Raw genomic sequence first — 25,026 nt, 5'->3', positions numbered from 1 at the left:
AACGAGCAGACTAGTATAATCAAGCCCCACCGCCGCCACCGGGCTCCAACACTGCCAGTCTTGTTTCACCCACACTTCCAAGGACTCTCCCACCTCCGTGGCCACCGGGGAGGCCAGCATTCCAGGCAGAGGCACAGAAAATGCAAAAGCCTCGTGCGGCTGTCTGGAGGAGCAGGCTGTCACCTCAGCTTGGCCCCTCCTGGCTGTGCAACCTTCCACGGGCCTCTTAACTGCTCTGAACGGCAATTTTGTCTTCTGTGTGATGTGGCGTTTTCAGGGGTGGAGTGAGATCCCCTGCGAGAGTTTCATAAAAGGAGGGCAATGGGCAGGGTTGGTGTCTCCTCACAGGCAGGTCTGGTCCCAGAGAAGCTCAGTGACTTGGCAAGGCCCTTCGAAACAGAGACTAGGTGGGGGTTAGAAAGGGGGTCTGGGGTTGGTTTCCTGAACTCAGTCTAGCAGGCCCCAGTGATGGGGAGGGGGCCTGAGCCCAGAGCATAGCCATGTTTGCTGGCCCACCCCTCACCCCCACCCCCATGGGTGGCCCACGGGTCCCAGGCTGCTGAAGACAAGTGCAGGGCCAGAGGCCTGAATGGCCAAGTGTTCTCTGAGGAGGCTTGGCCCCTATAAAGGTTCTTATCACCACCTCCCAGGCTGACTATCACCCAGAGGGGCCTTTCCTGGGGACACAAAGAGACCCTCAGCTCCAGTCCTCTCAGCAGGATAATGGGCCATTCACGCAGAGGGACCCCAGCCCTACACCTGGCCCTCTCAGGCAGCCGCCGCCTCCCATTGGCCCAGGCCCGCCTTGCAGAGGGGTGTTGGTGGCCGGAAGGCCGGCCCCAGCTGGAGCTCTCCTGGCGCGTCCCCCTCCTCTCCAAACCCCTGAACGCAGGGCTCCCAGTGGGGGGAGCTGGGCCGCCATTCATCCCACCCCCACTCACTCTCACTCCGGAATTTCACTCCTCTCCAAGTCCTTACAGAGCGATGGGAAAATGGGAGGGAATAATTAGGAAAATCATTAGCGTCTCAAGGCCCATCTGAGAGGGATTAAGGGATTAAAGCCTTCCAGCACTTTCTCCTACTTTAAGGTTCTAGTAGGGTTTGTTTTCAGGACTTTTTTTCTCTTTTTCCCTGGGTTGGTGGATCCTTCCTTCAAAAGCTGCAGAAAAAAGTCAAGCCATTGAAGTCGGGATGGAGAAAAATGGGGGAAAAGCAGGTGTGTGGGGGAACGTCCCTTTCCAAGCTCTCCTGGGCCGCCTTGGACCACTTCAGGGGCAGAGTTGGGCAGGGGTGGGTAGGAGAGGGGTGCAGAGGCCAGGCTGGGCCGGAGGGGAGGCCCAGACAGTCCTGCTGAGAGTGGGGCTCCCTTGGAAGGCCCCCTCAGGGCCCAGCCCTGCCTGTCAGGCCACCTAGAACCTCCTGAGTCTGCAGCCTCTCCTGTCCCCGACTAGGTCCAACTGAGTCAAGCTGGGCCAAAGGGCACCTTGTCACTCAGTGCCCTGAGGGTGGCGGTCAGGGAGGGGACAGCGAGACAGGAAAGGCCACAACCACAAAGCCCGACCTGCTCTATGCACAGCCAGCCGCTGGCCTGGAGCAGTGCACGGTCTGGTTGGGTGAGCAGATAACAACATCTCCTTACATCGCCCTGTGAGGTAGGCTGGAATGTGAAAGGGGTAAGAGGGTCTGCAGAGGAGGGAGACCTACTCCAGTGTGGAGGGATTAATCCCCTGGAAGAGAGAACCCCCTTTTGTTTCTGAGAGCCTCACACCTGGTAGGTTCTCAGTAATTGTGAGGCACGCTGTCCGTTCCACGAGGAAGCATCATCCCCTTTACGGAGTCTCAAGCCTCACTGAAATGGTTCCCTCATCACAGGACAAACTTGAACACTCTACTACCTGGCTAAAGGCAAAGCGGGCCTGTGGAGGCCCCGAGAGCTCTGGGCGCTGGAAAGCAAAGGTGCACATGAGCTCTCTCCGGTCTTCATGGCTTCCATCCGCCCCGCCCTGCACCTTCTGGGGACGGATACCAGAACCACTGGCTCACACTGTCCGTCTCACGCACTCTCTGACTTCCCTGGTTCCAATTTGGGGCTGCTGGAGTGAAGGCTGCCCCTCCACTTCTCCAGAAGCCTCAGCTAAACCTCTTCCCTCTGAGGGCCTGAGACCAGGCGGGGCTGGCCCTTCCAAAGATGGAGTCAGGCAGAAGCCCCGCCCCCCCAGCCAGCACCTGGACGATATTAGCTGCTGCCGGTTGCAACCTGCTACAGCATCAATAACCAAGTTTATTAATGGTCTTAATTAGCAACTGCCAACAAGAAGCCCAGTGTTAATTCCAGCAATGATGGAGGCTTGCCGGGCGTGGAAGGAAGGGTGGACATGGGATGGAGGGCTTGCAGACCCTGTACAATGCTGGGTCTGGCTGCAGCAGAGGCCAGCCCGAGTGGCTGCGGAGATGGGTAGAAGGAGCACCCTTCCCCCAACGGCTCCCACACCAGGGTTCCTTGACCCCCCACGATGCAGCCACCTCATATGGTGTTGGGACAAAATGAGGCGTGAGAAATTGTGGGGCGGGGAGGTAGGGTGGGGGGACACCTCTGTCTGAGCCTCAGAGTCAGAACTCAGACTGCAGCCCGTGGGACGATGGCGGGTCTGTGAAAGCCAGAGTGAAATGAGCTAGAAGGGGATTGGGAACAAGCCCACAGTGTCCGGGGTACACATTCCTTGCTCTAAGGAGACGGAGATGGATGGTGCTGAGCTGGGAAGGAAGGGACCCTGGACCGCGCCAGGGGGCGGGGAGCTTCTCCAGCTGAGGGCTCTGCCGCTTTGAACAGCAGGGTGGGAAAGTGAGTTTAGACCATGCCAGGCCCAACAAAGCCCACTTCCTCTCTCAGCCTCAGAGCCGCACTAGGCCTGCCCGGGTCCTGCTTAGAGACCCGGAGACAAGCCAGAGCAGACTTAGGGGGCCCTGAAAATCCAGGCCAAAGAGAGAGGACCGCCTCCAGGGCAGGGAGCTCTGGCCCACCCTCCTCTATGGACTGACCAGAGCCAGTGCCCTTGGGGAGGACGGGAGGGGTTGTACTCTGGGGTTCAGGCCCTGTGTGGAGACCTGTGAGGATGTGGGTTTGTCTTCTTTCTGAGGCGGCTCTCGGGGTCTCTGGGTGAGTTCATGGGAGGCTGGGTGGTCCGAGGTCACAATGCTTTGCCTCAGAGACCTGGACAAGACAGCAGTCGGTGAGGAGCAGCAGGAGGCCCCCCTCCCCCAAGGGTGGGGAGTGAGGGTGGGCGGGGCTCCTGCTGTTAATGCCTCAGCCTGTGTCCCCTGACACCAACTTTCCTCTCACCTGATAGTCTCCCAAATGCTATCCCAGGAAGCCAATTTCCACTGCCCCACCCCACCTCAACTCCCTCATGAAGGCCAGGAGGGAGAGAGGGGAAGTGTGCCATGTTGGTGGAAAGCTGGGCCAGCCCAGAAATGAAAGGCCTGGGAGGCAGCTGGGACCGCTGCCTCCTGGAGGACGGCCGGCCCCCAGCACCTCCTCCCTCCTCCCTGGGACCACAGACCTGAACGTCCTCACTTTCCTGATGCCCCGATTGACTCTGCCCTTGCCCCCCCCCGCCCCCCCATGGTGAGCTCTGGGCATCCCTGCACCATCTCCAAAACAGCTTGTCACTGGAGTGGCATCAGCCCTTGACCTACGTTTTCATGGGCGTTTAGGAAAAAGGGCCTCACTCGGCTCCCTCACTGTGTGGGCTCTCAAGTCCATTTCCTGGAGCTCAGCCTGTAGCCTCCGAGATCAGAGCCCGAGTTCCCAGCCGGAAGGGACTCTGCTCCAGCACAGAGCTGCATTACCCACTGTCCGGCTATCCTCCTCCAGGGTTGGACCAGTACCACCTGTCCAGTGGACACAGGCTCTGGGCCGAGGGTAGAGGGATGCCAGGCTTTCACTTGTGGGAGGGGATGTCATGTGGCTCCCCCCTACACACTTTACATCATTGGGCACATTTATTTCAGTCCTGCCAGGGCTGGCCTTTCTCCTAGTAAAATGCCAGGCTCCTTAATTGGTGGTGGACCCAAGGGCAGGCAGGGAGGCCTGGCCTGGGCTTGGGCTCAGAAATCAGAGAGAATCCCTAAGATGTCTGTCTGGTAACTCTGGGGAAAACAGGAGTACTTCCCTCAGGGCTCTGGAAGGGAACTGCTCCAGAGACACCGGTGGGAGTCCATTGGCTGAAGGTGCTATGCAAAAATGGACGGTGATTGGGGAGGGGCGTGGTTAACAGGTAGGGAGCGTGGGAACAGCACCCGCTGTGGGTCAGAGACAGAGCCTCGGAGAAAGGAACTGGCGTGTGCGTCGGAGCAAGCTGGGAGCCCACCACGGTCTGACCCCCACGTCAAAGCTCTTTGGGGAGAGTAGCTATGGAGGGGACAGGTGACCAGTCCTCGTGGGCCCTAAGGCCTGGTTTGGGTCACCTTTGCCTCCCTCCCCGGGCCGGCGGACTGCACTGGCAGTCAGACGGTGCGAGACAATGGCGCTCTGTCCCGGCGGGCGGGCGCTTGGCCGGCCGCTCATCCCGAGGCGGTGACCGCCTCCCCCACCCCGCCGGGCCGTCAGCCCCTTTCAGGCGGTGGAGGCCGGGCGGCGGCGGCGGGGATTCTCACAGGCCGTTGGCATTTGCATAGCCGGCTCGCCGCCGGGAGACATTGGCCCGCATTGTTCCCTGAGGTTCCCGGCCGGGCGCATGGGCCGGGACGCGGGACAGCGCGGGACCCGGCTGCAGGCGGGCGGGCCAGACAAAGGAGAGGGGCGCAGAGCCGGAGGCGGCGGGTGGGGAGACCCTGACAGTGGGAGAGAAATATCGGGGTGAGGTGGGGGGACGCTGCTGCCGGGTTTGTCTGCCGGGGACGGCCACCGCCCCCCACTTCGGACACCCACGCCGTGTCTAATTCCTCCTCCCGCTGGGGCCGCCTCCAGCCGTGATGTGAATCCCAATGGTGGGGGTGGATCTCAGGCCTTTTCCCAGGCGCCGGGGCTCCGAGCGGAGCGCCGGTCCTCCAGAGGTCACAGGAGCAGCTCCTAGCTGCTCGCCAAGGGGGCTCTGGCCACACAGGTGCAGAAGCAACCTGAGGCCCCTGGGGTGCCCCTCGTCCAGCTGTCTGGGCAGGTCCTGTTGCTCACACACACTCGTGCCAAGCCAGGACACTGGCCGCTTCCAGAACCCTGCTCTCAGTGCCTCTGGCTCTGCGGGCTTCACACTGACCCCAGTGCAGCCCGTCTCCCCCCATCAGTGGGGCCCCGTGTGCTTGTCCATCATTGTCCGCAGAGCTCAGGCATTGGGGCTGGACAGAGAGTTCATGAGTGGCCGAGTGGCCGATTGTCCTGAATTGAGAGGAATAATGGTGGTGATCGGAGGGGCTGTCCCTGAGGGGTGAGGAAGGAGCCATTGTCACCCTGTTGACCCAGCCTGAATGGATGGGCCACCATGTTGGGGACCAATGGTGCTGAGTCAGGAACTACGGAGAAGACCAGGGAGGAGCTCGGTCCTGGTTCACAGAAGGCTCCAAGGGTACCTGTGTTTCCTGCCCTCTAGGCTCCCTGGTTGAAAGCAATCATGGGGTGAGCACCCCATACCCAGGCCACAAATGATGGCTCAGTGCAATTCACAGAACCGTGTATGAACAGCATACCAGGGTGCTGGCATTCGAGGTAAAGTTGGGGGAGGGAGAGAAGGAAATGCAGAGTGAAAAACCAAGGGCCTGTTTTAGGAGAGTTCAGCTCTGGACAGACAGTCCCCTGAGCCGTGGGGGCCAGAGCTCAGCAACTTCTCCCAAGTCACGGGAGGACTCCTGTGGGTGACAGAGCTTGGAACTACTTGGCTACAGGAGATGGAAGACCATCTGGTCTGTCCTTTCTCAGGGACCTCTTGGTGGGCTGTCCTGGGAACTGTGCCCCCCTCAGGGCTCAGTTGTCCCTTCTCCAGGAAGCCCCCCTGGATTCAGACTTGGGCAGCCTGGGCTGGAGCAGCCCATTTTTTCAGGCCTGTAGGAGGCGGTTTGGTTGTGGTGAAGGAGGAACCAACAGTGGAGAGGGTCAGGTCAGGGAAACGGTGGGTGAATGAGCAAGTGAATCTTCTCAGCTTTCCAGGGCAGAATGAGTTGGGGCAGGCAGGGTCTCATCCTGTCCTGGAATCTCCTCTTGAAGGTGCGTGGGGGGCTCTGGGGCGGAGCAGGTCAGCAGGACTGGAGCTGAGGCCCCAGAAGGTTGAATAGAGCTGGGGCCTCAGCTCTCCCAAACTCCCTCCCTCCCAGCAGGGGAGCTCGGACAGGAACCCTCTTTGCAATATCCACAGTCAGCCTTCTGCCTCAGCACCAGGATGTCCCTGACACATCCAACCCAGCCAGCACTGGGCCGGAGGCTGCGGAGGAAGGAGAGCACCAGGGTGGGAGGGGCATAGTGGGGCTCTGGGCAGGGGTGGTTCCCACTCAGCACTTGTGCTTGGCCTCTTTGCCAACCGAACTCAGTCCCTCCAAGCACAGTGAGAGCGGGGCCTGATGGGGCACCTTCTGTCTCCATCCCAGGGCCAAGCCTGGGAAATCCCTCCACTGCCTCCTTAGGTTCCTAGGTCTGAATGGGTTTTGGTCTTGAGGGAGAAAGTTCTGTGGTCACGCTCAACTCCTGCCAGAAACCTGGGGGAAGGGCGGGAGAGGGCAGGGCGGGGTCCCACTCCTTCCCTGGCAAAGAGGCTCCAGCCTCCTGGAGGGACGAGTCTCTGTTGCGTGAGATCTGAAGCTCCTAGTGCCCACCTGACATGTAGTGGTGGCACGAATGGTGAGGACCAGAGCTGAGGCAGATGGGAAGGCGGTTAGGCTATAGGAAGGACTTCCATTCTTGATAGAGGCTGGAGCCGCAGGAAAGCCACATCTCCCTCTGCTGGGTCTAGAGTGCCCTCTGGTGGCCAGACGACTTGAGGCCGTTGGAGGCCCTGGGCCTGTCCTTCCCTCATCTTTTTCGGAGCTAACTTTCGGGGGCTGGTCCACGCCTCAGACTCGGGACAGGGATAAAAGGTGGTGCCTGGGCGCTGGCTGCTTCCAGCCTCTGAGGAATCAGTGGCAAAGAACTCCTTATGCCACTCAGGTCCTGCGGGGGCCCTCTTCCCACTCTGCTTAGAAGCCACCCAAGTTGAGGGTCAGAACGACAGTGGCTCTGGAATAGGAAGAACTTTGCAACAGCCCAAGCTGTCCCATAACAGACACAGGCTTTCTGGGAGAGAATGAGCTCCCTGTCTCCAGGCAGGCGAGCCCAGGCTAGTAACCTACCTGGTAGAACACAGCATCCATGCGAGAGCTCCACGGACCCAGGGAGGAGGGACGTCCCCACCCTGAGGTTCTAACACCGGTGAGTTAGAGGGTGAGAGGAACGTCCCAAGTTCCCAGCACGCACACACACACAAAGGCAGAGTCCTTGGTGACAGTGGGGTTTATCGCCCTGGCTCTCCCCGTGGCTGTGTGACATTGGACCAGGGGTCAGCCGTCACTGGGTGCCTCACTTGTAAATGGGGTGTGGGGGTGGGGGTGAGTGGCAGTGAGGCTGCTGGGAGGTCCCCCCCCAGGCCAGTTACAGCCCTGCTCTGCCAGCTTCTCCCAGAGCTGCATGTGGAATGGAGGCTCCTTCTGGCTGGTGACTTCTTCCCGCAGCAGGAGGGATGGGAACTAGAAAAGGGATTCCCAATGGTCGCCAGTGTTCATCTTTTAAAAGGGGAGCGTCCTCTCCAGGGCTGGAAGCAAGTTAGGCCTGAGTGTCCAGTTCCTCCGTCCTCAGAGGTCCCTGGGCTTCATCCTCTTCCTCCTGGGGCACCTGGAGGGCAGGGTGGGAGAGTAGGTGGAAGGCTAGGTCCAGGGCGCTGGGGGCCACAGCTCAGGGGGAACCCCACAGGACCATGAGCAAGCAAGGAAGGGAAGCTGGGTCATAGCAGGTGAGGCAGGGAAGACGAGGGGCCCTGAGGGCCTGAGGGGCTGCAGCAGGGTCTCACCTCCCAGTACACCTGGTCCTCGTAACACTGGGAGTCTGGGGGGGCATCCAGGAAGGGCAGCCTCAGGAGGAGCCCTGGCAGTGGGTGGGAAGGGAGGGTGTGTGAGGCTTTTGGCCACCCCGTGCCACAGGGCGCAGAGGGGCTTGGCAAGCCTGGGGTCAGTGTGATCCCTAGCCCAGGCAAGTCACAGCTGTATTTGTCGAGCACTGACTGTGTCCCCAGCCCTATGCAATGCGCTTGACAAGCATTGCCTTCTGGAGTAATCACAGCGACCCTGAAGGTGAACTGACTCCCACATTACAGAGAAGGAACTAGGGCTCAGAGAAGTTAAGTAACACACTCAAGTTTGCACAGCTGGTAATACACCAAAGAGTGATTCCGTCATGAACCACAGCCGCCGAGCTCTCTGCAGCCTCCTATCCAGGAGGGGTGCAGAAAGTGTTTATTGAATGAATAAGTACTTAGATAAATGAACAAACAGAACCCTGTTTGGGAATGACAACGTCACGTTGAGGACAAGGGGGTGAAGACAACCACAGGTTTTATTTTGAAGGCGAAAAGGACTAAGACCAGACAGCAGGCAGCACTGAGCAGTGGGCAGTCTGCCTCAGTTGAAGGTTTCATTCTGCAGTCTAGTGGTGAGCCAGGCCCCTTGGCTCCCTGCCCCCGTCCCCACCAAAGACAGATAGCTCTGCACCTGTTCAGGGCCTCAGCCTGAGGTTGGACTGCCCTCTAGTGGGTGGAGGGAGCAGCGCAGGGACGCCTCAGCCCCCAGCGGGCTCCCCCTTGCGTTTGGCGCCAGGAGGGAGCGAGTGCCCCCCTGGTCCTCCCCACCTGGAGTCCGTTACCCTGAGCCCTACAACCCCACCCTGCACAGGCACCAAGTAGGCGCTCGATAAATAACTGAGTAAAGGAATGCCAGGGAGTGGGGTCCCATGGCGCTTCCTCTGGAGAACCTCTTCCTGTCTTCTGCCCTCCCTGGAGCTCCTGCCAGCCCCCGACCCCCGTCAAAGTCACTTACCTCCGAGGCTCCCACCCACAGAGGCAAACATCAGTGTGACAAACAGCCCGAAGAGCTGGTACATGGCCTGAGATCTGGCACTGCGCTGGACCTCAGCTACGAGTGGAAACACGCTCTGTAGGCTGCAGGGAGGTTGTGGGGACATAGGGGTGGCACGTGGAGCTGACACAGTGGCCTCAGGGATCTCAGGGGAGCCCACCAGGCTGAGTCTCGTCCCTGGGCCTTTGCTCCAGTCAGGTCCACAGCCTGGAATCCCCTCCCACCCTCGTGGGACAGCAGACACCCACACACTTTTCAAGGCTCAGTTTGAGGGTCCCTTTTGCCTGCCTTCTCCTGAGCCCTGATGTGCAAACATGGATCGTAAGGGTCATTATCTCTTACTGACCCTTAGTAACAATATGGATAAATGAGTGAAGAGAGACACTGCTTTGGTTGGTGGTGCACAAAACGGGGAGACACTGTGGGGGGCTCACTCCAGGGGACAGTGACTTCAGGGTGGGGGAGGGGGAACTCACCCATCTCCGTAAGCTTCATGGGTGGCCAGCCCAGCCACAAGGACCCCCAGAAGGGCTCCCAGGACCCCAGGCATCCCATGGAGGTTATGGACGCCACACGTGTCTTGAATTTTGAATTTTGACTCAAGGACGGGCTGGAGTAAGGAGAATAATAAAGTCTCACGTGCCCCCCCACCCCCCCGGGCCTGCTGGGAAGGTGAGAGAAAAGGCCCTGAAGACCCATTTTGCCCAGGGCTAGAGAGGCAGCTGTACCGTGAAGAACTTGTACCCCAGCGTGGAGACAGTGCCAGCCAGGAAGCCAGCTGCCAGAGCCCCAAAGGGTGTCAGCATCATTTCACTTGATGTCCCCACCACAACCCCTCCGGCCAGTGCTGCATTCTGGATATGGACCTAAGGGAGCAGGGGAGAGCAAGGCATTGGTGGCCCTTTCACGTTGTCACACCCACACCTAACCCAGCACAGTGGGCACCACGCTCCCGGAAGCCTCTCCACCATCTAGCCTCTAACTTTCCCGCTGTCGCATCATTGCCTCTCACTGTGACCCCGCCTCCACGTGCCTGAGCCCTTACCTGTTCCCCTGGAGAATGGGCCTGGCGGGGTGTCGGAGCTCTCCCCCCTCCCGGGGCCTCCCTCTGTTCTGCCATGGCCCATACCATGTCCAGCCGCCCATCCCCCCCGACAAGGGCTGACAGGGCGAAGGTGCTGAGGGTGCTGGCGCTCAGGGAGTAGTACGTGTTGAGGGCCGTGCGGTGCTGCCCGTCCCCCAGCGTGGTGGGTGCAGAGTTGAAACTAGGCCAGAAGATCCACAGGAAGATGGTCCCTAGATGGCGGGCAGGCAGGCAGAGTGAGAGGAAGTGAGTGGCTCCCCCACGAGCTACCAGCCGTGTAACTGCGGGCAAGTCATCTCCTCTCAGCGGCCTCAGTGTCCTCGTCTGTAAAGTGGGGATAGTAACACCTCCTTCATAAAGGGAGGACTGAAGGAGGGGTTGCAGGTGACGTACGTACGTAGCCCAAGGCCGAGCATAGTAAGTGCTCTACAAACAGTCGCACTAGCAGCCCTGGCACAAAATGGAGCTAGAGATTGGAAGCCACAGAGGCTGAGAGTCTAAGTATCAGGAAAGGAAAGAAGAAAAAGGCCAAGTGCACGGCATGGCAGGTCCTCAGCGGGGTACTTGACGTCTGTGTCAGGAGAGGAATTGGTTTTAGCACCTCGCCGACCTCTGAGAGGGTGGACCCTGCAGTGTGCAGGAGAAGGCTCTGTCTGCGAGCCCCGGATGCGCCAGGGGTAAGAAGTGGGGGCTCCGTGGGCCCTCCTGCCCATGTGAGGTACCCGGGTCAATCCTGGAGGGAGAGGGAGGAGCAGCCAGCACACAAGGTGAGGGGCGGGCTGGCACCCTGTAGCGTGGGGCAGCATGGCAAGGGGGCTGGAGGGGCAGCCCCTTCGTCCTGACGGTCCTTGGTGTGCCACGGAACTCCTCCTGCACCCCGCCATCTGCTCTGCAGTAGAACCCACACACTCACACCCGTGCTCTGACGGGAGGGCTTGGGAGGGATCCAGGAAAGGCCGGTGTCCTGCGGGAAGGTGCTGGGAGGCAGAGGAGAGCTGAGAATGCAGGAATCTTGGGGAAGCCTTTGGACTCGAAGCCAAACTTATCTGGGTCTCAAAGGGCAAGGAGGCCTCAGCTGCCCTAGGGTTCCGTGCGCTCTATTTCACAGCAAGCGCGGAGCAAGAAATACAAAACCAGCCTCTCTTTTTAGTGTAAGAACAGGCCCTCGGTCGTTTTCAGTACTGCCCATGAAAAAATCAATCACCTGTTTCCTGTTTGCGAAGGTAGAGAGGGGAACAGAGGCCAGGCTGCAGGTAGGTGCTTAGCAGAAACAGCTGGTGGTGCTGGTCACACCCTACTGCTCCCTGGGCAACCACGACCTCCACCCCCAACCCCGGTGCAGGGGCTTCTGGGAAAAGGGCCTGGGAGGAAGCATGGTGACAAAGGCCTGGGGGTAAGCGATGGGAGCAGCTGAGAGCAAGTGGGAGGGAGGAGAGGAGGGTGAGTATGGCAGGCTAGGAGCCTGCTTTCTCACTTGTGGTGGGCCCTGGAGGGTTTTGAGCGGGGATGGCCCCTGGGGATGGGTCTCGGGCCTGTGCATACCCAGGGCTGACATCTAAGAACCTGTCTAAAGCTGTTGAGAAGGAGCACAGGTCCGGGCTCTCACAGGAGAGTCCACATGGGAAAGGTGCTCCCCACCGGAAGCCCGGGGACCGCAGGCAGCACCCTGGGACCTGGCTTGGAGATAGCCCACCTCAGGGGGGCCTGGGACCGGCCCCCAGCCCGCCCCACCTTGGAGGCCTCACCAATCATGGCAAAGAGATCGGAATGGTAGATGGAGCCCTGGCGATGTTTGCTCTTCTCCAGCTGCGGCCTGTAGAGGACCCGTGACAGGACCAGCCCGAAGTAGGCGCCGAAGGTGTGGATGGTCATGGAGCCTCCTGCATCCCTCACCTGGGGGCCCAGAGCGGAGGTGCAGGGGCAGCCCCCCAGGGCCTGGGCCTGGCCTCCCCCAGCCCTCGTCCCATCCCCCTCTGGACTCACCCCCAGGAGACTAAGCAGCACAAACTCGTTGAGGCCAAACAGTACCACCTCCAGCAGTGCCATGAGCAGCAGCTGGGCGGGCCCCGTCTTGCCCAGGACAGCCCCAAAAGAGATGAGCACGGCGCCCGCACAGAAGTCAGCATTGATCATGCTGGGGGGGCAGTGGGGGGGATGAGAGGGGGGTCAAGACAGGGGGGCCCTGGGGGGTCAGGGGAGGAGCCAGGGAGCCCCCCACCTGCCTAAACACCTCCCTGGTAGGCAGGAAGGGTCACCTCGCCTTTTGTAGACAGAAAACCCAGTGTCTGGGAGGTTCTGGGAAGTGGGGAACGAAGCCCATGGCAGGTGGAACAACCGGTCTTGAACCGGGAGCTCCCCAGATCTTGCCCCTCCCATGAAGCTGTCTACCCTCCCAAGAGCTGGTGAGTAACAGGGGCCTGAAGATGGGGAGGTGTGGCTGAGTGTGCGGTCGGTCGGGCAAGAATGGGCAGGGCACCTACGAGAAGTAACTGCCGGCTGGGAAGCCTGTGCCAGGAGCAGACGTGAAGGGCAGGCCTTAGGCTGGGTCCTGCAGGCAGCGGCCTCCCAACTAGACCCGGGGCGGGGCGGAGGGGGCGCTGCTGCCCACCTGTCCACGCCTACATGGATGTGGCCATCGTGGAATGAGTGCAGGAAGCCCTGGACGAGCGTGGACCACTGCAGGGCCAAGGCGGCCAGGAGGAAGGTGAAGCCCACGCTGCTGAAGCCGTAGCGCTGCAGGAAGGCCATGAGGAAGCCGAAGCCCACGAACACCATGGTGTGCACGTCCTGGAAGCCTGCGGGCACGGCAGCTGCTCTGGGCACCGCCACCAGCCCAGCAGCCACCCTGCACGGCCCCGCTCTCACCAGCCAGGGCCGCCTTCAGGCTGGAGCCCAGCCTGTCAATCTCCCCAGGCGTGGCGGGGCCTCCCAGCCGGGGCCACCTGTGCAGAGCTGGCCAGCTCGGGGCAGTGGGACCCAGACCATCCCCGCTGTCCCCACGGCAGAGCAAGGGAGTAGGGCCTTCTGTTCTCTGCGCTGGCGCCCTCACTTGCCCTATCCTGGGGAGAAGTCCAACCTGTGTCTCTCCTCCTGCAGGCCCTGTCCTGCCCTGCTCAGAATTCTCTTCCCCTCCAGGCCTCTCTTCCATTTTCCCTTGCGGCTGGAAAGTCCTTCTTTGTGTCTGACCTCCATTCCTCACACTTCAGAATCTATACCTCTCCATTTGGAGGATTTTACATTTAAAGAAAATAATTCACGGACTAGCTTTAATTTGTTAGCAGAAATGACCTCAGGGAGAAGGAATTGGAGGGAGGGGCAGGCCTGCTCCCCCCCCACACACCCACACCCACAAACACTCCAGGGCAAATGACGCCCTTGGAGTTATGCAACATGGCACCTCTGGGAAGGAGGGTTTCACTTCTTAGTCTCTTTCCTTCTATAGTTTGACTTTTTAAATTTTATAGGTGAATTACTTGAATTTTTTCAAGTGTCAGTGGGATTTCTGGGCAGGGAGATTTGGGGTCTTTTCCGTTTGCTTTCTATTCTGTGCCACTGTGCGGGGAAAAAAACAACAACGTAAGCAAACAAAAATAATGTACAGTAATATTGACGATGTGATAAATACAAATGGTTTGCTTCAGTGTGGTTCTGTCCCCTCCCCACCTACTTGTAAATAGGGCTTGAAACAGCCTCGGTGCTATTCGGCCCACACTTGGGTCTGTATGTAGGAAGTACCGCGTGTTATATATGTATCTTTGCTGTAACCGAAAACACCAAAGAAAGAGGACGACGAGGGCACTTCCTGCATTTGTTGTAAATAAGTTATTGAGAAACAGGGCCATCGATGACCCGAAACGTGTCCCCTGTAGAGCTGCACACAAGCAATTTCTCTTGGAACAAAGTGCTAGGAAATGTCACTTCCCCCGAGGAACCGGTCTGCTTTCCCGCACTCATGTGACAGATGTTTACTAAACACTGGTACATCAGGCTCTGGGAATGTAGCTGTCATCAAGTAGCCACAGTCCCTGCCCTCACGGGGAGGGCATGGAAGACACACATCAAAGAAGCAAAGATTGCATATGTGAAGCTTCCTTGGTTCTGATGAAAACACAAAAATGATCATATTTCCTTTTTTCCTTGGCTGCCTGGAAGCTCAGAGCTGCACTGGAATCTCAATTGCAGGCCCTTACTGTGGTCATTCCTTATGTTCTGCTTCTCTGCTTTCCTTTCCTTATACATGTGTTTTTGGTTGTAAATGACCTCAGATCTCTTGTAGAAAGAGGCAGGTCATAAAGGAAACAAAATTATGGTCATCATTTTTTGTTTAACCTGAAGAAGCACCCACAAGCCGAAAAGTTATTATATTATTGAACTTTAGCACATAATCAGTAACTTGGAGAGAAGCAAACTTTTATGCTTTTTAGTGCTGTGTATGGAATGAGTTTGCAAGTCCCTGGCAGAGGGTTGGGTGCGTGCTGGAACTGGAGGTCTGCAGCTCACAGCAGCCAAGGGCAGAGAGGCTCTAGCGGCCCACTGGCCTCCCTAAATGTCCCCAACACTGCCACTTCTTCAGCCTTGCCCTCTACCCACACCACCCAGACTTCTCTTCCTGATCAGAGGGCAGCAGCTATGCCCACTCTGGCCCTGATCCCATCCCCTGGGCACAGGGACAGGTGAAGCCGCGGCTCATCAAAGCCCTGGGCTCCCAGATCTTAAAACCCAATAGAAAAGAAGCATCACTTAGAAGTTAGCCCACAGCCTACGTTCTTTTAGGCCTCACTGCCTGACTTCCTTTCTCCTTGTGCAACTAATAAAAGGCGTGCCATGTCTGTTCTTTTGCCCAAGGACAGCAAGATAACACAGGGGGCCGGGTCACAGGGCTTCATGCCCACTACTTGCCGAAACCCACCTGGGTTTGTTCGGACTCAAAACTCAATCCCTTGGTCTTTCAACTGGAGTCTAAACATCAGAAAACCTCTCCCCCTGGGGAACGTTCCATACAGGCACTCTCCATGGGCTCTCCGGAAGCCCATGGGGGACAGATGGGGCTGTGTTCTCCTGGGAGAGGTCACAAGCCACCCTGATCCTGGCCACATCCCCCTTCCTCACCTGTTCCGAGAAGATCCCGATTCTGTCTGTCCTAAAACCCTCTCCTGGCCAGTAAGGTGTATAGAAAAGGACATGCTGGGCAGCCAGATGGCTCAGTGGTTAGAGCGCAGTGCTCATAACACCAAGGTTGCAGGTTCGATTCCCACGTGGGCCAGTGAGCTGCGCCCCCCCCACCCCCCCACAGCTAGATTGAAAACAATGGCTTGACATGGAGGTGATGGGTCCTGGAAAAACACACTGTTCCCCAATTTTAAAAAAATAATAAAAGGACCTGCTCATACTTTTCTTCTTAGAACCCTTTCTCATGTTTCCTCTTATGGCCCCTGTGACCCTGGGCTTTTCCCTTCCTTCTTATTTTCCATTACTCGCCTCATGGGGTAGGAAGCTTGCATGTGAGGGAAAGGCCGCAGATGGGTCAAGAGACCTGGTTCCAGCCTGGCTAACTTGCTGTGTGATCTTGGGCCATCACATGCCCTCTCTGGCTCTCTGCACATCTGAGAGGAGCAGACCGGATGGGCTGAGGGCCCTTCCTACATAACGACATAACGACAGGCCCTCAGAGCAGCCATGCCCTTGGCACGGGCTAGTGCCCCAGCACAGCAGCAGATGCCGAGCTGCCTTTCATCTCCCGAATCAAAGGGTGCCGCTACACCCACTTTGGCCCCGATCCCTTCCCCTGGGCACAGGGACAGGTGAAGACGCAGGTCATCAAAGGCTCCCGGGACCTCACCCCTCCATCCTCCCCGACCTTCCCCCACACCAGGGTCCCAAGTCCACAGAGGTGGAAACCTAGGGCAGAAAACGAGGGAGGACTCCCACCGCCATTCCTCTTACTGCAATCCAGGGAGGGCAGCTGAGTCCAAGGCGAGCCCACCACTGCGGCAGAGGGGTGAGAGGCTGGCAGGTTGCAGGGAGACTTTGAAACAAGCAAGGTTTGGAGGCCTTGCCTGAGACCCAGGGGAGAAGCAAGTGGGGGTTCGTGGCAGGCAGCCAGGTCAGGCCCTTGGAGAGGAGCTTACTTCTCTCAGCCTGTGGACTGTTCCAACTCCCTATGTCTCTGGACAAAGCATGACCCCATGAGCCTGCCATCCCAGCTTCCACGGCTCACCTTGTCCAGCAGGGGCTGGGGTAAGAGATGGGGAGGGAGGTGCTGTCGCTCACTCTGCCCAGGATGGCTGGGGGTCTGATGCTTCATGCCCATGTCCAAACCTCCATCTCACCCTCTAGGTCCTCAGCACTGTTAGCTTCCTTTTGTCAGGCTGGGGCTGGGACAGGGGACAGCCTGCCGCCAGCTCTGCATACAGAAAGTAGGGTAATAATGGCCTGGGATTTTTTTTTACATGCGACTCTTACACTCTGGGCCTTGTTTGAATGTATATTCTTTAAACTGAGGCATCCTTCTCCCCATTGCCCAGATGGGGAAAACTGAGGCTTAGAGAAGACCTGCCAAACGTTTGTGATAAAGTATGGGAGATCTGGAGTCCTTGGCCCCAGCTGCACGGGGCCTGAGCCACAATGTTGGGCCCCCAACCTAGAAGGAGAGGCTCTGTCCCCTGCAGGGCCTTATCAGCAGGCAGGTGAATTGTGGGGCAAGGAGTTTGATGCCTGAGTCCCAATTCCAGCTCTGCCACTCAGGAAACGGGTGATCAGGAGCAAGTCACAACCCCTTTGAGCCTCAGCTTCCTCCCCTGTGAAATGGGCTGATGACTTTGCCATGCCTCCTTCTCAGAGCTAGGGGTTGCTGCTCTGTGGTTGACTGGTAGGTAGGTGAATCATTTTCTCTCTGACTCTGGGAGGGCGGGTGGTGTTGGAGGACTGGGGAAGTGATGCCTGAGCCCTCTGGTCTCGGCTGCCTTCTTCGCTAATACCTGCCATTACGGCCTGCTGGACCCCACTCCCTAACCCCCATTCTCTTTCCTGTGGTCAGGGTGCAGGCCCCAGGTAAAGTCAAGTCTCCGGAACAGCCCAGCAAAGCCCAATTAGGCCAACTGGGAGGTGGGGCAAGGGAGCAGTTAAAGCTGGACTGAGGCTTCCAATCTGGGTTTGAACCCCAGCTCCTTGAACCAGCCACTTAACATCTCCGAGTCTCAGTTTCCCCACCTTTGTCTTCTTCAGAGACTAAATGAGAGAACGCATGTGCCGCCCTCAGCACAATGCCTGGACCATGGCAGACACTGAAAGCGTGTTATAATAAGTCTGGTGCACCTTCATCTCAGAGCGAGAGGGTTAACCACCGAGGGCTAGATCTGGGCACCCAAACGCTCCCTCCCAAGACACCGGGGAGCTTGGGGTCTTTGCTCCCCGAGCGCCCTCACCCGCACTCACTTGGGTAGCGAAAGTAAAATTCATTGTCCGCGTTACTGTGGTTGCCCCAGTGCCAGAGGGCAGCGTCGGTTTCGTGGTTGTAGCGGACAAAAACCGCAAAGAGGATGGCGGTGGCGACCTGGACGAGGAGGCACAGCAGGGGCAGCAGCAGTCGCCGGCCCGCGGCGCGGCGTGGGGACCCGGCCATGGGACAGAGGCTACGAGTCTCGGGCTCCGGCTCTGGGCTCGTGGCACGCGGCAGACACTCCGGGGCGGGCGCAGCAGGTTTCACCGGAGCCAGGCCCCGCCCACGTGGAGGCCACACCCACGCAGAGGCCACACCCACGCGGGGATGACCTCCGCTGCTCCCAGCTCCAGCCCGGGAAGAGGGCCCGAGACCTCAGGTGGGGCAAGGACGGGGAGGGTCGGGGGCGCTCGGACACCCGGGTCCTGTCTCTCTTGGCCCAGCTGACCCTGTTCCGGTTGGTCCCGCTCCTTGGGAATGACCCTGGAAAGGCACCCCGTGTTCTGCCTGCTGAGGCACAGCGGCGACCTGGTCGGTGGAGGAGACCAAGGGAGTCGACCTGCCCCTCCCCCAAGAAATGGTGTTAGTTTAGAGTGTGTTTCCCAAGGAATACGCGGCCCTTAAAGGCCCGGCCTGGCCCCTCCAGGGTTAACGCAAGAGAGAGTTGAGGAGTTACTCAACCTTTTCCCAGCTGAAAAGCGAGATGGAGGATGGAGATAAAGAGCCGGCTCTCCAGGCGTTGATGGTTAACCCGGCCCCAGGGCGGGCGGCCGCCTCCGGAGGTCTGAGCCTCAGCAGTCCAGCTGCACCCCGCGCCACGCCTGCTCAGCCTCCCCACCCCCAGCCTGCACCCCACCACAGTACGGAAGGCCGGGCAGGGGCTGTGCTGACCGCCGGGGTCCCTGCGCCGCCCACTGTGGTTATGAGGGCTTGCGCTGCCCCAGCAGCTGGAAAGAAGGGAGGCGGGGTGGGAGGAGGGTCTTCTCACTTGGGGTCGAGTCCCTTGTCACGTAGTAAGATCTGCATCCCCCGAGTCTTGGTGGACAGGCGCCAGGAGGCACTTCCTGTGAGCTGAGCTTGGGACATGAGCCCAGAGAGCCCTCCCTCCAGGAGCCTCTGTCCAGTTGGGAGACACACAGTTAGGAGGGAATTGAATTACCACTGGGGTAAGTCCACAGGCTGTGGGGGCCCAGGAGAGAGGCTGCAGAACCCACAGGAGTGGGGATGGCGGAGGGACGGAGATGGAGCATTGCTTCCTGTGAGGTCATGTCTACAGGCGATCTAGGAGGGCACCCCTGGAATTGGGCAAGTGAAGAAAGAAGAGGGGCCTTTCAAGAAGGGAAGCCTGGCTGTGTGAGTGAGTGTCCAGTGCACTCAGAACTGGGGCTAGAAGGGCCTTGGAGACCCTGCTGAGGCACATGGCCTGACCTAGAGGCTGCTGGACCACCTGAGGGCCTGGCACAGCTGGTCCTGCCACCCGCAGACCACAGGCGCTTAGAGGAGAAAAGCTAAAGGCCAGTCTCTACATTGCTGCCTCTGTCAGAGGGGGCTGTGATGTGGGAGGGGCTTGGGGGTGTTTGCAAAGATGTCCCAGGCCCCTGCTTGAGGGGAGAGCTGCCGTTCCCAGGAGACGTGGTCCAGGCTCAGAGGGGCCGGCCACTCCCCAGAGCAGGTGCAGAGTGGGGCTCCTTCTCAGGAACGCGCAGGGCCAGAGGTGACCCTGCCTCCACCTTGCTTTCCCTTCTGTCCTTTCCCCAGTTCACCTCCTCCCCTCATGGGCTTGAGCTCCAGCCCAGCGTGGGCTCTGGGGTCAGCTGCACTCAGCTGCCCAGCTTCCTGACCTAGGGGCCCAGCCAGCGAGGCATGGGCAGGCGTGGGTCGGCCTCTGGTAGTGCTGGCTCCCTGCAGGCCAAGCAGGCTCCCTGGCCCCTGGCCCACAGGCTGTCTCTACTTGGTCAGCAGGACAGCTGATTTCCTGCTCCTTCTGGGGAGTGGTGGGGGCAGTGGGTGTCTGGTCAAGTGCTTGGGTAATGATTCTTGGATCATTCAGCATCTGGGTATCCCCCCAGGCTCAGTGTTCGGCCCCAGCGACGCAGCCTGCTTCTGGAGCCCGGTTTGGTGTGGGGGTTGCCCAGGCAGGCTCTGGACAGGCCCGCTGAGGCAAAGCGCCCTCAAGAGCTACAGGACCATGGAGAGCAAGGGCCAGGCGGCTGGGCCTTGGCAGCCTCTTCTGGGGGCCCCCCTCCCTGATCCCAGCCTCTTCCACCTCTATCTTACCTGTTGACTCTCTTAGTCTCTCTAACTTCCTTGGGCTCTCTGATTTTCCCTCTCCTCTGTGGCTCATCCATTCAGTCAACAACTAGTCGTTTAGTGCTAATCCTGGGCCAGGTCCTGGAGCAGTGACCTGAGGTTCTCACCCTCACTTGTAAGAGGCCTGGGTCCTGGAGGTCCCCAGTCCTGGCCAGCGTTAACCCTTTATTTGCTGGATAGTGGTGAGGTCTAGAGGGAGCCCCTGAAAGGGCCAGGATAGCTGGGCCAGCCTCTGAGGGGACACTTGGAGACCTTTGGGCCACAGATCTTTACCAACCTGTATTGGAGGATGTTGATATTTTAACAACTAGCGGATACCAGCTGGTATTGCTCTGAGGCCAGCAGAGAGCCAGACCCTGACAGTCCTCCATGTTTGAAGGCCCCCTGGCCCACCTTCCCGCTCTGAGGGCTCTCTGGCCCACCACCCGCATGGAGAGGCTCAGCTCATAGTGTTCTTTTGGATGAGCTCGTGATGGCAGGTCCTAGGCTCTCCCTCCCGCCTCCTCTGGCCCTGAAAGCTCTCATGGAATTGGGGGCCTCATCTCCCACTCCTCCCTCTCCCCCTGCCCCGATCTCTTCTTAGGGGCCCCTGACTCTGTCACCAGCTCCCATCCTGCCTAGCCTGGGGTCTGTCCAGTCTTTGACCTTCCATCTCCAGTTTCCAGCTGTGACCAGCAGAGCACCTGAAGGGTGGCCAAGGGAACCGGTGTCTGCTGCCTGCCCTGGCCCAGCCTGGCCAGGCCGTGCATGGGAACCAGGGCTCGGGTTACTGAGTAACCTGGGGTTGCTTGGTGCTGCTCTTTATCAGGGTCACCTCCCCACTACTCCCTGCTCTCTGGGCTCAGGAATCCCCCAAGCCACTTGGCTCCTTTGGGTCCACTGAGCCATCTCCAGTTTTATGGGGAACAAAAAGAGAAGTAGCGAAGCATCCGAGTCATTGAGACATTCGTCATTCACTCATTCATTCCGCATTTCTACTGGATAACCTTGGCACGTCACTGAGCCCTCTTTGAGTCTGTTTCCTCATCCAGAGGAGGAATGCTATTCCCTTTGTGGGATTGTTACAGCTATGGCAGATAATTGATGGCGAGTGCTAGCATTTTCACACGCTTTCAACGGATGTGATAATTGTTACTCTTCTAATTGGCTGAGCAGACAGGACAAATGGGTGGCCGACTGGAACACACTGTGGACGCCTGCCTCTGAGGACAGACGGATGGAGGGGGACAGACACAGTCTCAGTGCGTCCTCCCGTTATCGGCTGGAGGAGTTGGGCAGCAGGGGCCAGGGGCTTAGGATAGCACACTCAGAAGGGTCATCAGGCCAGCAGCCCCAGTGATATAGCAACTCTTGAATAGAGGAGATTGGGAAAGGCAGAGCCTTCCTCCATTCAACAAATATATATTGAGCACCTCCTGTGTGCCAGGCACTGTGGCGTGTGCTGGACACCCAGGGGCACAAGGTAAAGCCCCAGCCCTGGGCGGGGGCACGCTCTGGGGGAACGTAAATGAATAGGCAGAGGGCCACATGGGGGAGACCGGTCCTGTGGGGTTGCACCCCGCGATGGAGGTGGTCAGTGAAGGCTTCTCAGAAGAAGTGGTGCCGGCATTGAGACCTGGCCTAATTTCACAACTGGCATGGAGGAGGGGATTCCTTTTCGTCTGACACTCTGGTGTGAAAATAGAAAAGAGACTGTGTTAGAGAGTTCCTCCGTGCCCATTTTGTGGCAGTGGATAAACCCCAGACCTCAGTTTCTCCTAAAAACCACAGCCACTGCAGCACGGTGCAAAATATTGTGTTTATTTGGCCTGGTGAAAATTAAATATGGCTTTTCTTCCCCCAAGGGCTCACCATATTAGACTCCACGTAAAAATTTGTGGGAATCAGATTACCTATGTTAAAAAAAAAAAAAAAAGCCAGTACCTTGAAAAAGAGTTTGTCAGGAGGCAGTGACCTCAAACCAACGTTTTTATCATTCACTTACCACGTTCTGTTTGCACTCCTTTTCCATGCCAGGTGCCGTGCTGGATTCTGGGGGGCTGTCCTCAGTGCGCCATCTGTCACCACCACGTGGAACAGAGCTGGGTGAGACGTGGTCTCAGTTCCTGAGGCCTGATGGCGCCCTGCTTCCGTGGTACAACTCTTGCCCGTCCTTTCGGGGTGTGTGGTCAATTCCTGACCAGGAAAAGTTTTGCAACAGCCAAGTGCAGAAGGTAAGAGGGTGCTCTCAAAAGGAATGGGTGATAGGTCAGAGTCCCAGCTGTCCAAGAGCAATTTTGTAAAAGCTGAGAGATTTATCCGACCTGAGGGGAAATCCTTCTGGTGCCTTGAACTTCAGTTTCCTCGTCTGCCACACGGACATGGTAGCAGTGCCTCTCCCACAGGCCCCGCGAGGGTTCACGTCCACACAGCCCGTGGCGTGCAGGACGGTCACGGTTATTCCTGCTACTAAGAAGGAGCCTTGTAATAAATGCTGTGGCCATTGCGTTCTTTCCCTTCCATTCTTCCTGTTACCAGCCTTTGGGGAACTTTGTTAACTGCTGGGAATGGGACAACTGGCCCTCAGTCCTTAGCTTTGGAAAATAAAGAAGTGTGTTCGGTTAGCTCTCAAGAGCCCGCGTGGGGCCCCTTCTGAGAAAAGGCCAGGAGGGGATCCAAGGTGTGGGCTTGCTTCTAGGACTGGGTCACATGGAGGTGGCTGCAGTCACAGGGAGAGGGGCCCAAGAAGCCACCTGCCCACCTGCCGTCTCTTCTCCAGTTGTCTCAAGGATTCCGCCACTGAGCCCTGGACAGACAGATGGCTGCCCCATGTCCTTCTGCCTCTCCCTCTGCCAGGAGCTGTTGTGCAGGCATCATAGGATTGGCCCTGGCTCCCTCCCTGCCCCGTGAAACACAAGGGACACTTTTTTTTAAATTGGGGAATATTGGGGAACAGTGTGTTTCTCCAGGGCCCATCAGCTCCAAGTCATTGTCCTTCAGTCTAGTTGTGGAGGATGCAGCTCAGCTCCAAGTCCAGTCAGTCGCAGTTTTCAATCTTAGTTGCAGGGGGCGCAGCCCACCATCCCATGTGGGAATTGAACTGGCAACCTTGTTGTTAAGAGCTCACGCTCTAACCAGCTGAGCCACCCGGCAGCCCCACAAGGGACACTTTTTGATGAACACCTGTTTTCTCCGGAAAGGGAGCCGCCGAGCAGAAATGTCCTTCACATCTGACTGAGGACAGTGTTTGTGAAGGATGGAAGCACATGTCCTCTGCCCAGGACCTGGGAAGGGACCCGGCACGGCAGGGTGGGAGGGGCCGGAGGAAAGGTGGTGATGTGGGTCCTTAGGCTCTGAGCAGCTCAGGATGCAGAAAGGGACAGGACTGGGCTCCCTCTAGTGCGTGTCTGGGGACATGGCCTGTCGGCTCCAGGTCGCCCTCCGGCGGCCATGCCAGGCCCTGAGACACGGGACACGTGAGAGCTCAGTGTGGTTCAGCACGCGCCCGCCCACCCGTTCAGCTCTTCATTTCATAGTTACTTATTGAACCATGCGTTGCAAGGTCAAGCAGGCCCTGCTTTCAACCCCGAGAAGACAGGCATGGACCGGGAGGGCCGTCTGGCCAGAGTGAGCTGAGCACGTGCAGGGCTCAAGGCCCTGGGAGCGAGTTGGGGCTTTACCGGAAGGATTGTGGGAGCCAGTAAGGGGTCAAGATGGGTAATGCTGTCTGAGTAATTATTTCAAAGGATTTCTCCGGCTGCCTGGGGAGCAGGGACCCAGGGCTAAGTGGAAGCAGGCGGCCAGCGGAGGGGCCGCTGGGACAATCCAGGCAAGAGTGGTGGTGGGTGACCGTGGAGAAAGCAGGAAGCAGTCAGTTCCTGGCAGGACTTGGAAGGGAGAACCGACAGGGTTCACTGAAGGGCTGGGCCTGGGATAAGAGAGAAAGGACAGATGTCCTTTCCTTGTGATGGACGGAACTGTGTGTTGAAGCCTCCAGCCCCAGTGGGATGGCATTTGGAGACGGCCTTTGGGAGGTGATGAGGGTGAGACGAGGTGATGAAGGTGGGGCCTTCATGTGGGATAAGTGCCCTTGTAAGAAGAGACACCAGAGAGCTTCCTGTCTCTCTCTGCCACGTGAGGACACCGTGAGAAGATGGCCATCTTGTCTGCTCCCCAGACCTCCCCACTGACTTCAAGTCATGTATGTAACTGCCCGGTGGACATTTCCACTTAAATAACTAATGGGCATCGCAAACCTAACAGTCTAAGCCGAGCTTCTGTATCCCACCCCTACCGCTCCCTCCCCCAGGCTTCTCCGTCTCATAAGTGAAGACTCTTATCATGGCAGATGTTCAAGTAAAAAATCAGATCCTTGACGTCCCTTTCTTTCACACATCACATCCATCCATCACCGAATCCTGAGAGCCATGCCTTCAAAATATATTCAGATCCCCAACACTTGTCACCACCTCCATGGCTGCCACCTTGGTCCAAGCCAATGTGTAAGAGAAAGCGGTGACCTAATGTGGCTCCAATGGCTAAGCCACCGTCAGCTGTGCTCCTCTCAAATACTGAAAAACTTGCGGCTAGACTTGGCTCCTCACTAAAGCTAAACTGACTTCCCAGTTGGAAATTTCCAGATGCTTGTGCTTCTCTCTTGGTGTTCCAGGCTCAAAACTGGTCCTTCTCTGCAATATAGCTCAGATTTACCCACTGCACATCTTCATTTCCAAATCCTTAATCCAGACCATGGTGGATTCACATCAGATTACTATTAACTTATACAGGTCGCTCAACTTCCATTCTCCCTCCACCCAAAATGCGTTGCCCATGGTGTTTCCACTATCTTCTGTGTGCCTCGGCATGATGTGACGCTTCCTGTGGCTCTCCAGGGCTTCAGATACAGAGTTTCTAAGGGTTGCCATCAGAATAGTTCCTGGAGAAAGCTGCCTCCTCTGTTGTCAGCTGCTGTGCACTGTACCCTATTCTGGGGGGTGAGGGGGGTGGCAAACCTCTTCTCCTAATTTCTGATGACTTATTCTCCTATCTCTCGGTCTTTGTCCAAGCTTCCCAACTGACATGAAGCTACCTTACTTCATCTGTCCATGCCACACAATCCTGCCCCTTCATG

General features: G+C 58.0%; 1 protein-coding gene across 1 annotated transcript; it reads right to left on the bottom strand.

Annotated features, from left to right (window-relative positions):
* Positions 1 to 7,453: 7,453 nt before the first annotated feature.
* RHBG (Rh family B glycoprotein) lies at positions 7,454 to 17,869 on the bottom strand. The gene is made up of 10 exons (XM_019711152.3): positions 17,603 to 17,869; positions 12,777 to 12,963; positions 12,152 to 12,302; positions 11,914 to 12,061; positions 10,214 to 10,380; positions 9,813 to 9,950; positions 9,561 to 9,694; positions 9,046 to 9,167; positions 8,025 to 8,098; positions 7,454 to 7,849 (listed from the first exon to the last, which is right to left on the bottom strand). Exons 1-10 carry the CDS (start codon positions 17,787 to 17,789, stop codon positions 7,781 to 7,783), a joined length of 1,377 nt encoding a protein of 458 aa, XP_019566711.3. The 5' UTR covers positions 17,790 to 17,869; the 3' UTR covers positions 7,454 to 7,780.
* Positions 17,870 to 25,026: the final 7,157 nt, after the last annotated feature.

This window comes from Rhinolophus sinicus, chromosome 7 (assembly GCF_057876585.1).
Source record: "Rhinolophus sinicus isolate RSI-liver-muscle chromosome 7, RSI-T2T, whole genome shotgun sequence".
Taxonomy (NCBI): domain Eukaryota; kingdom Metazoa; phylum Chordata; class Mammalia; order Chiroptera; family Rhinolophidae; genus Rhinolophus; species Rhinolophus sinicus.
The sequence above is the reverse complement of the archived record's forward strand: the minus strand, read 5'-3'. Positions and strand labels throughout refer to the sequence as shown.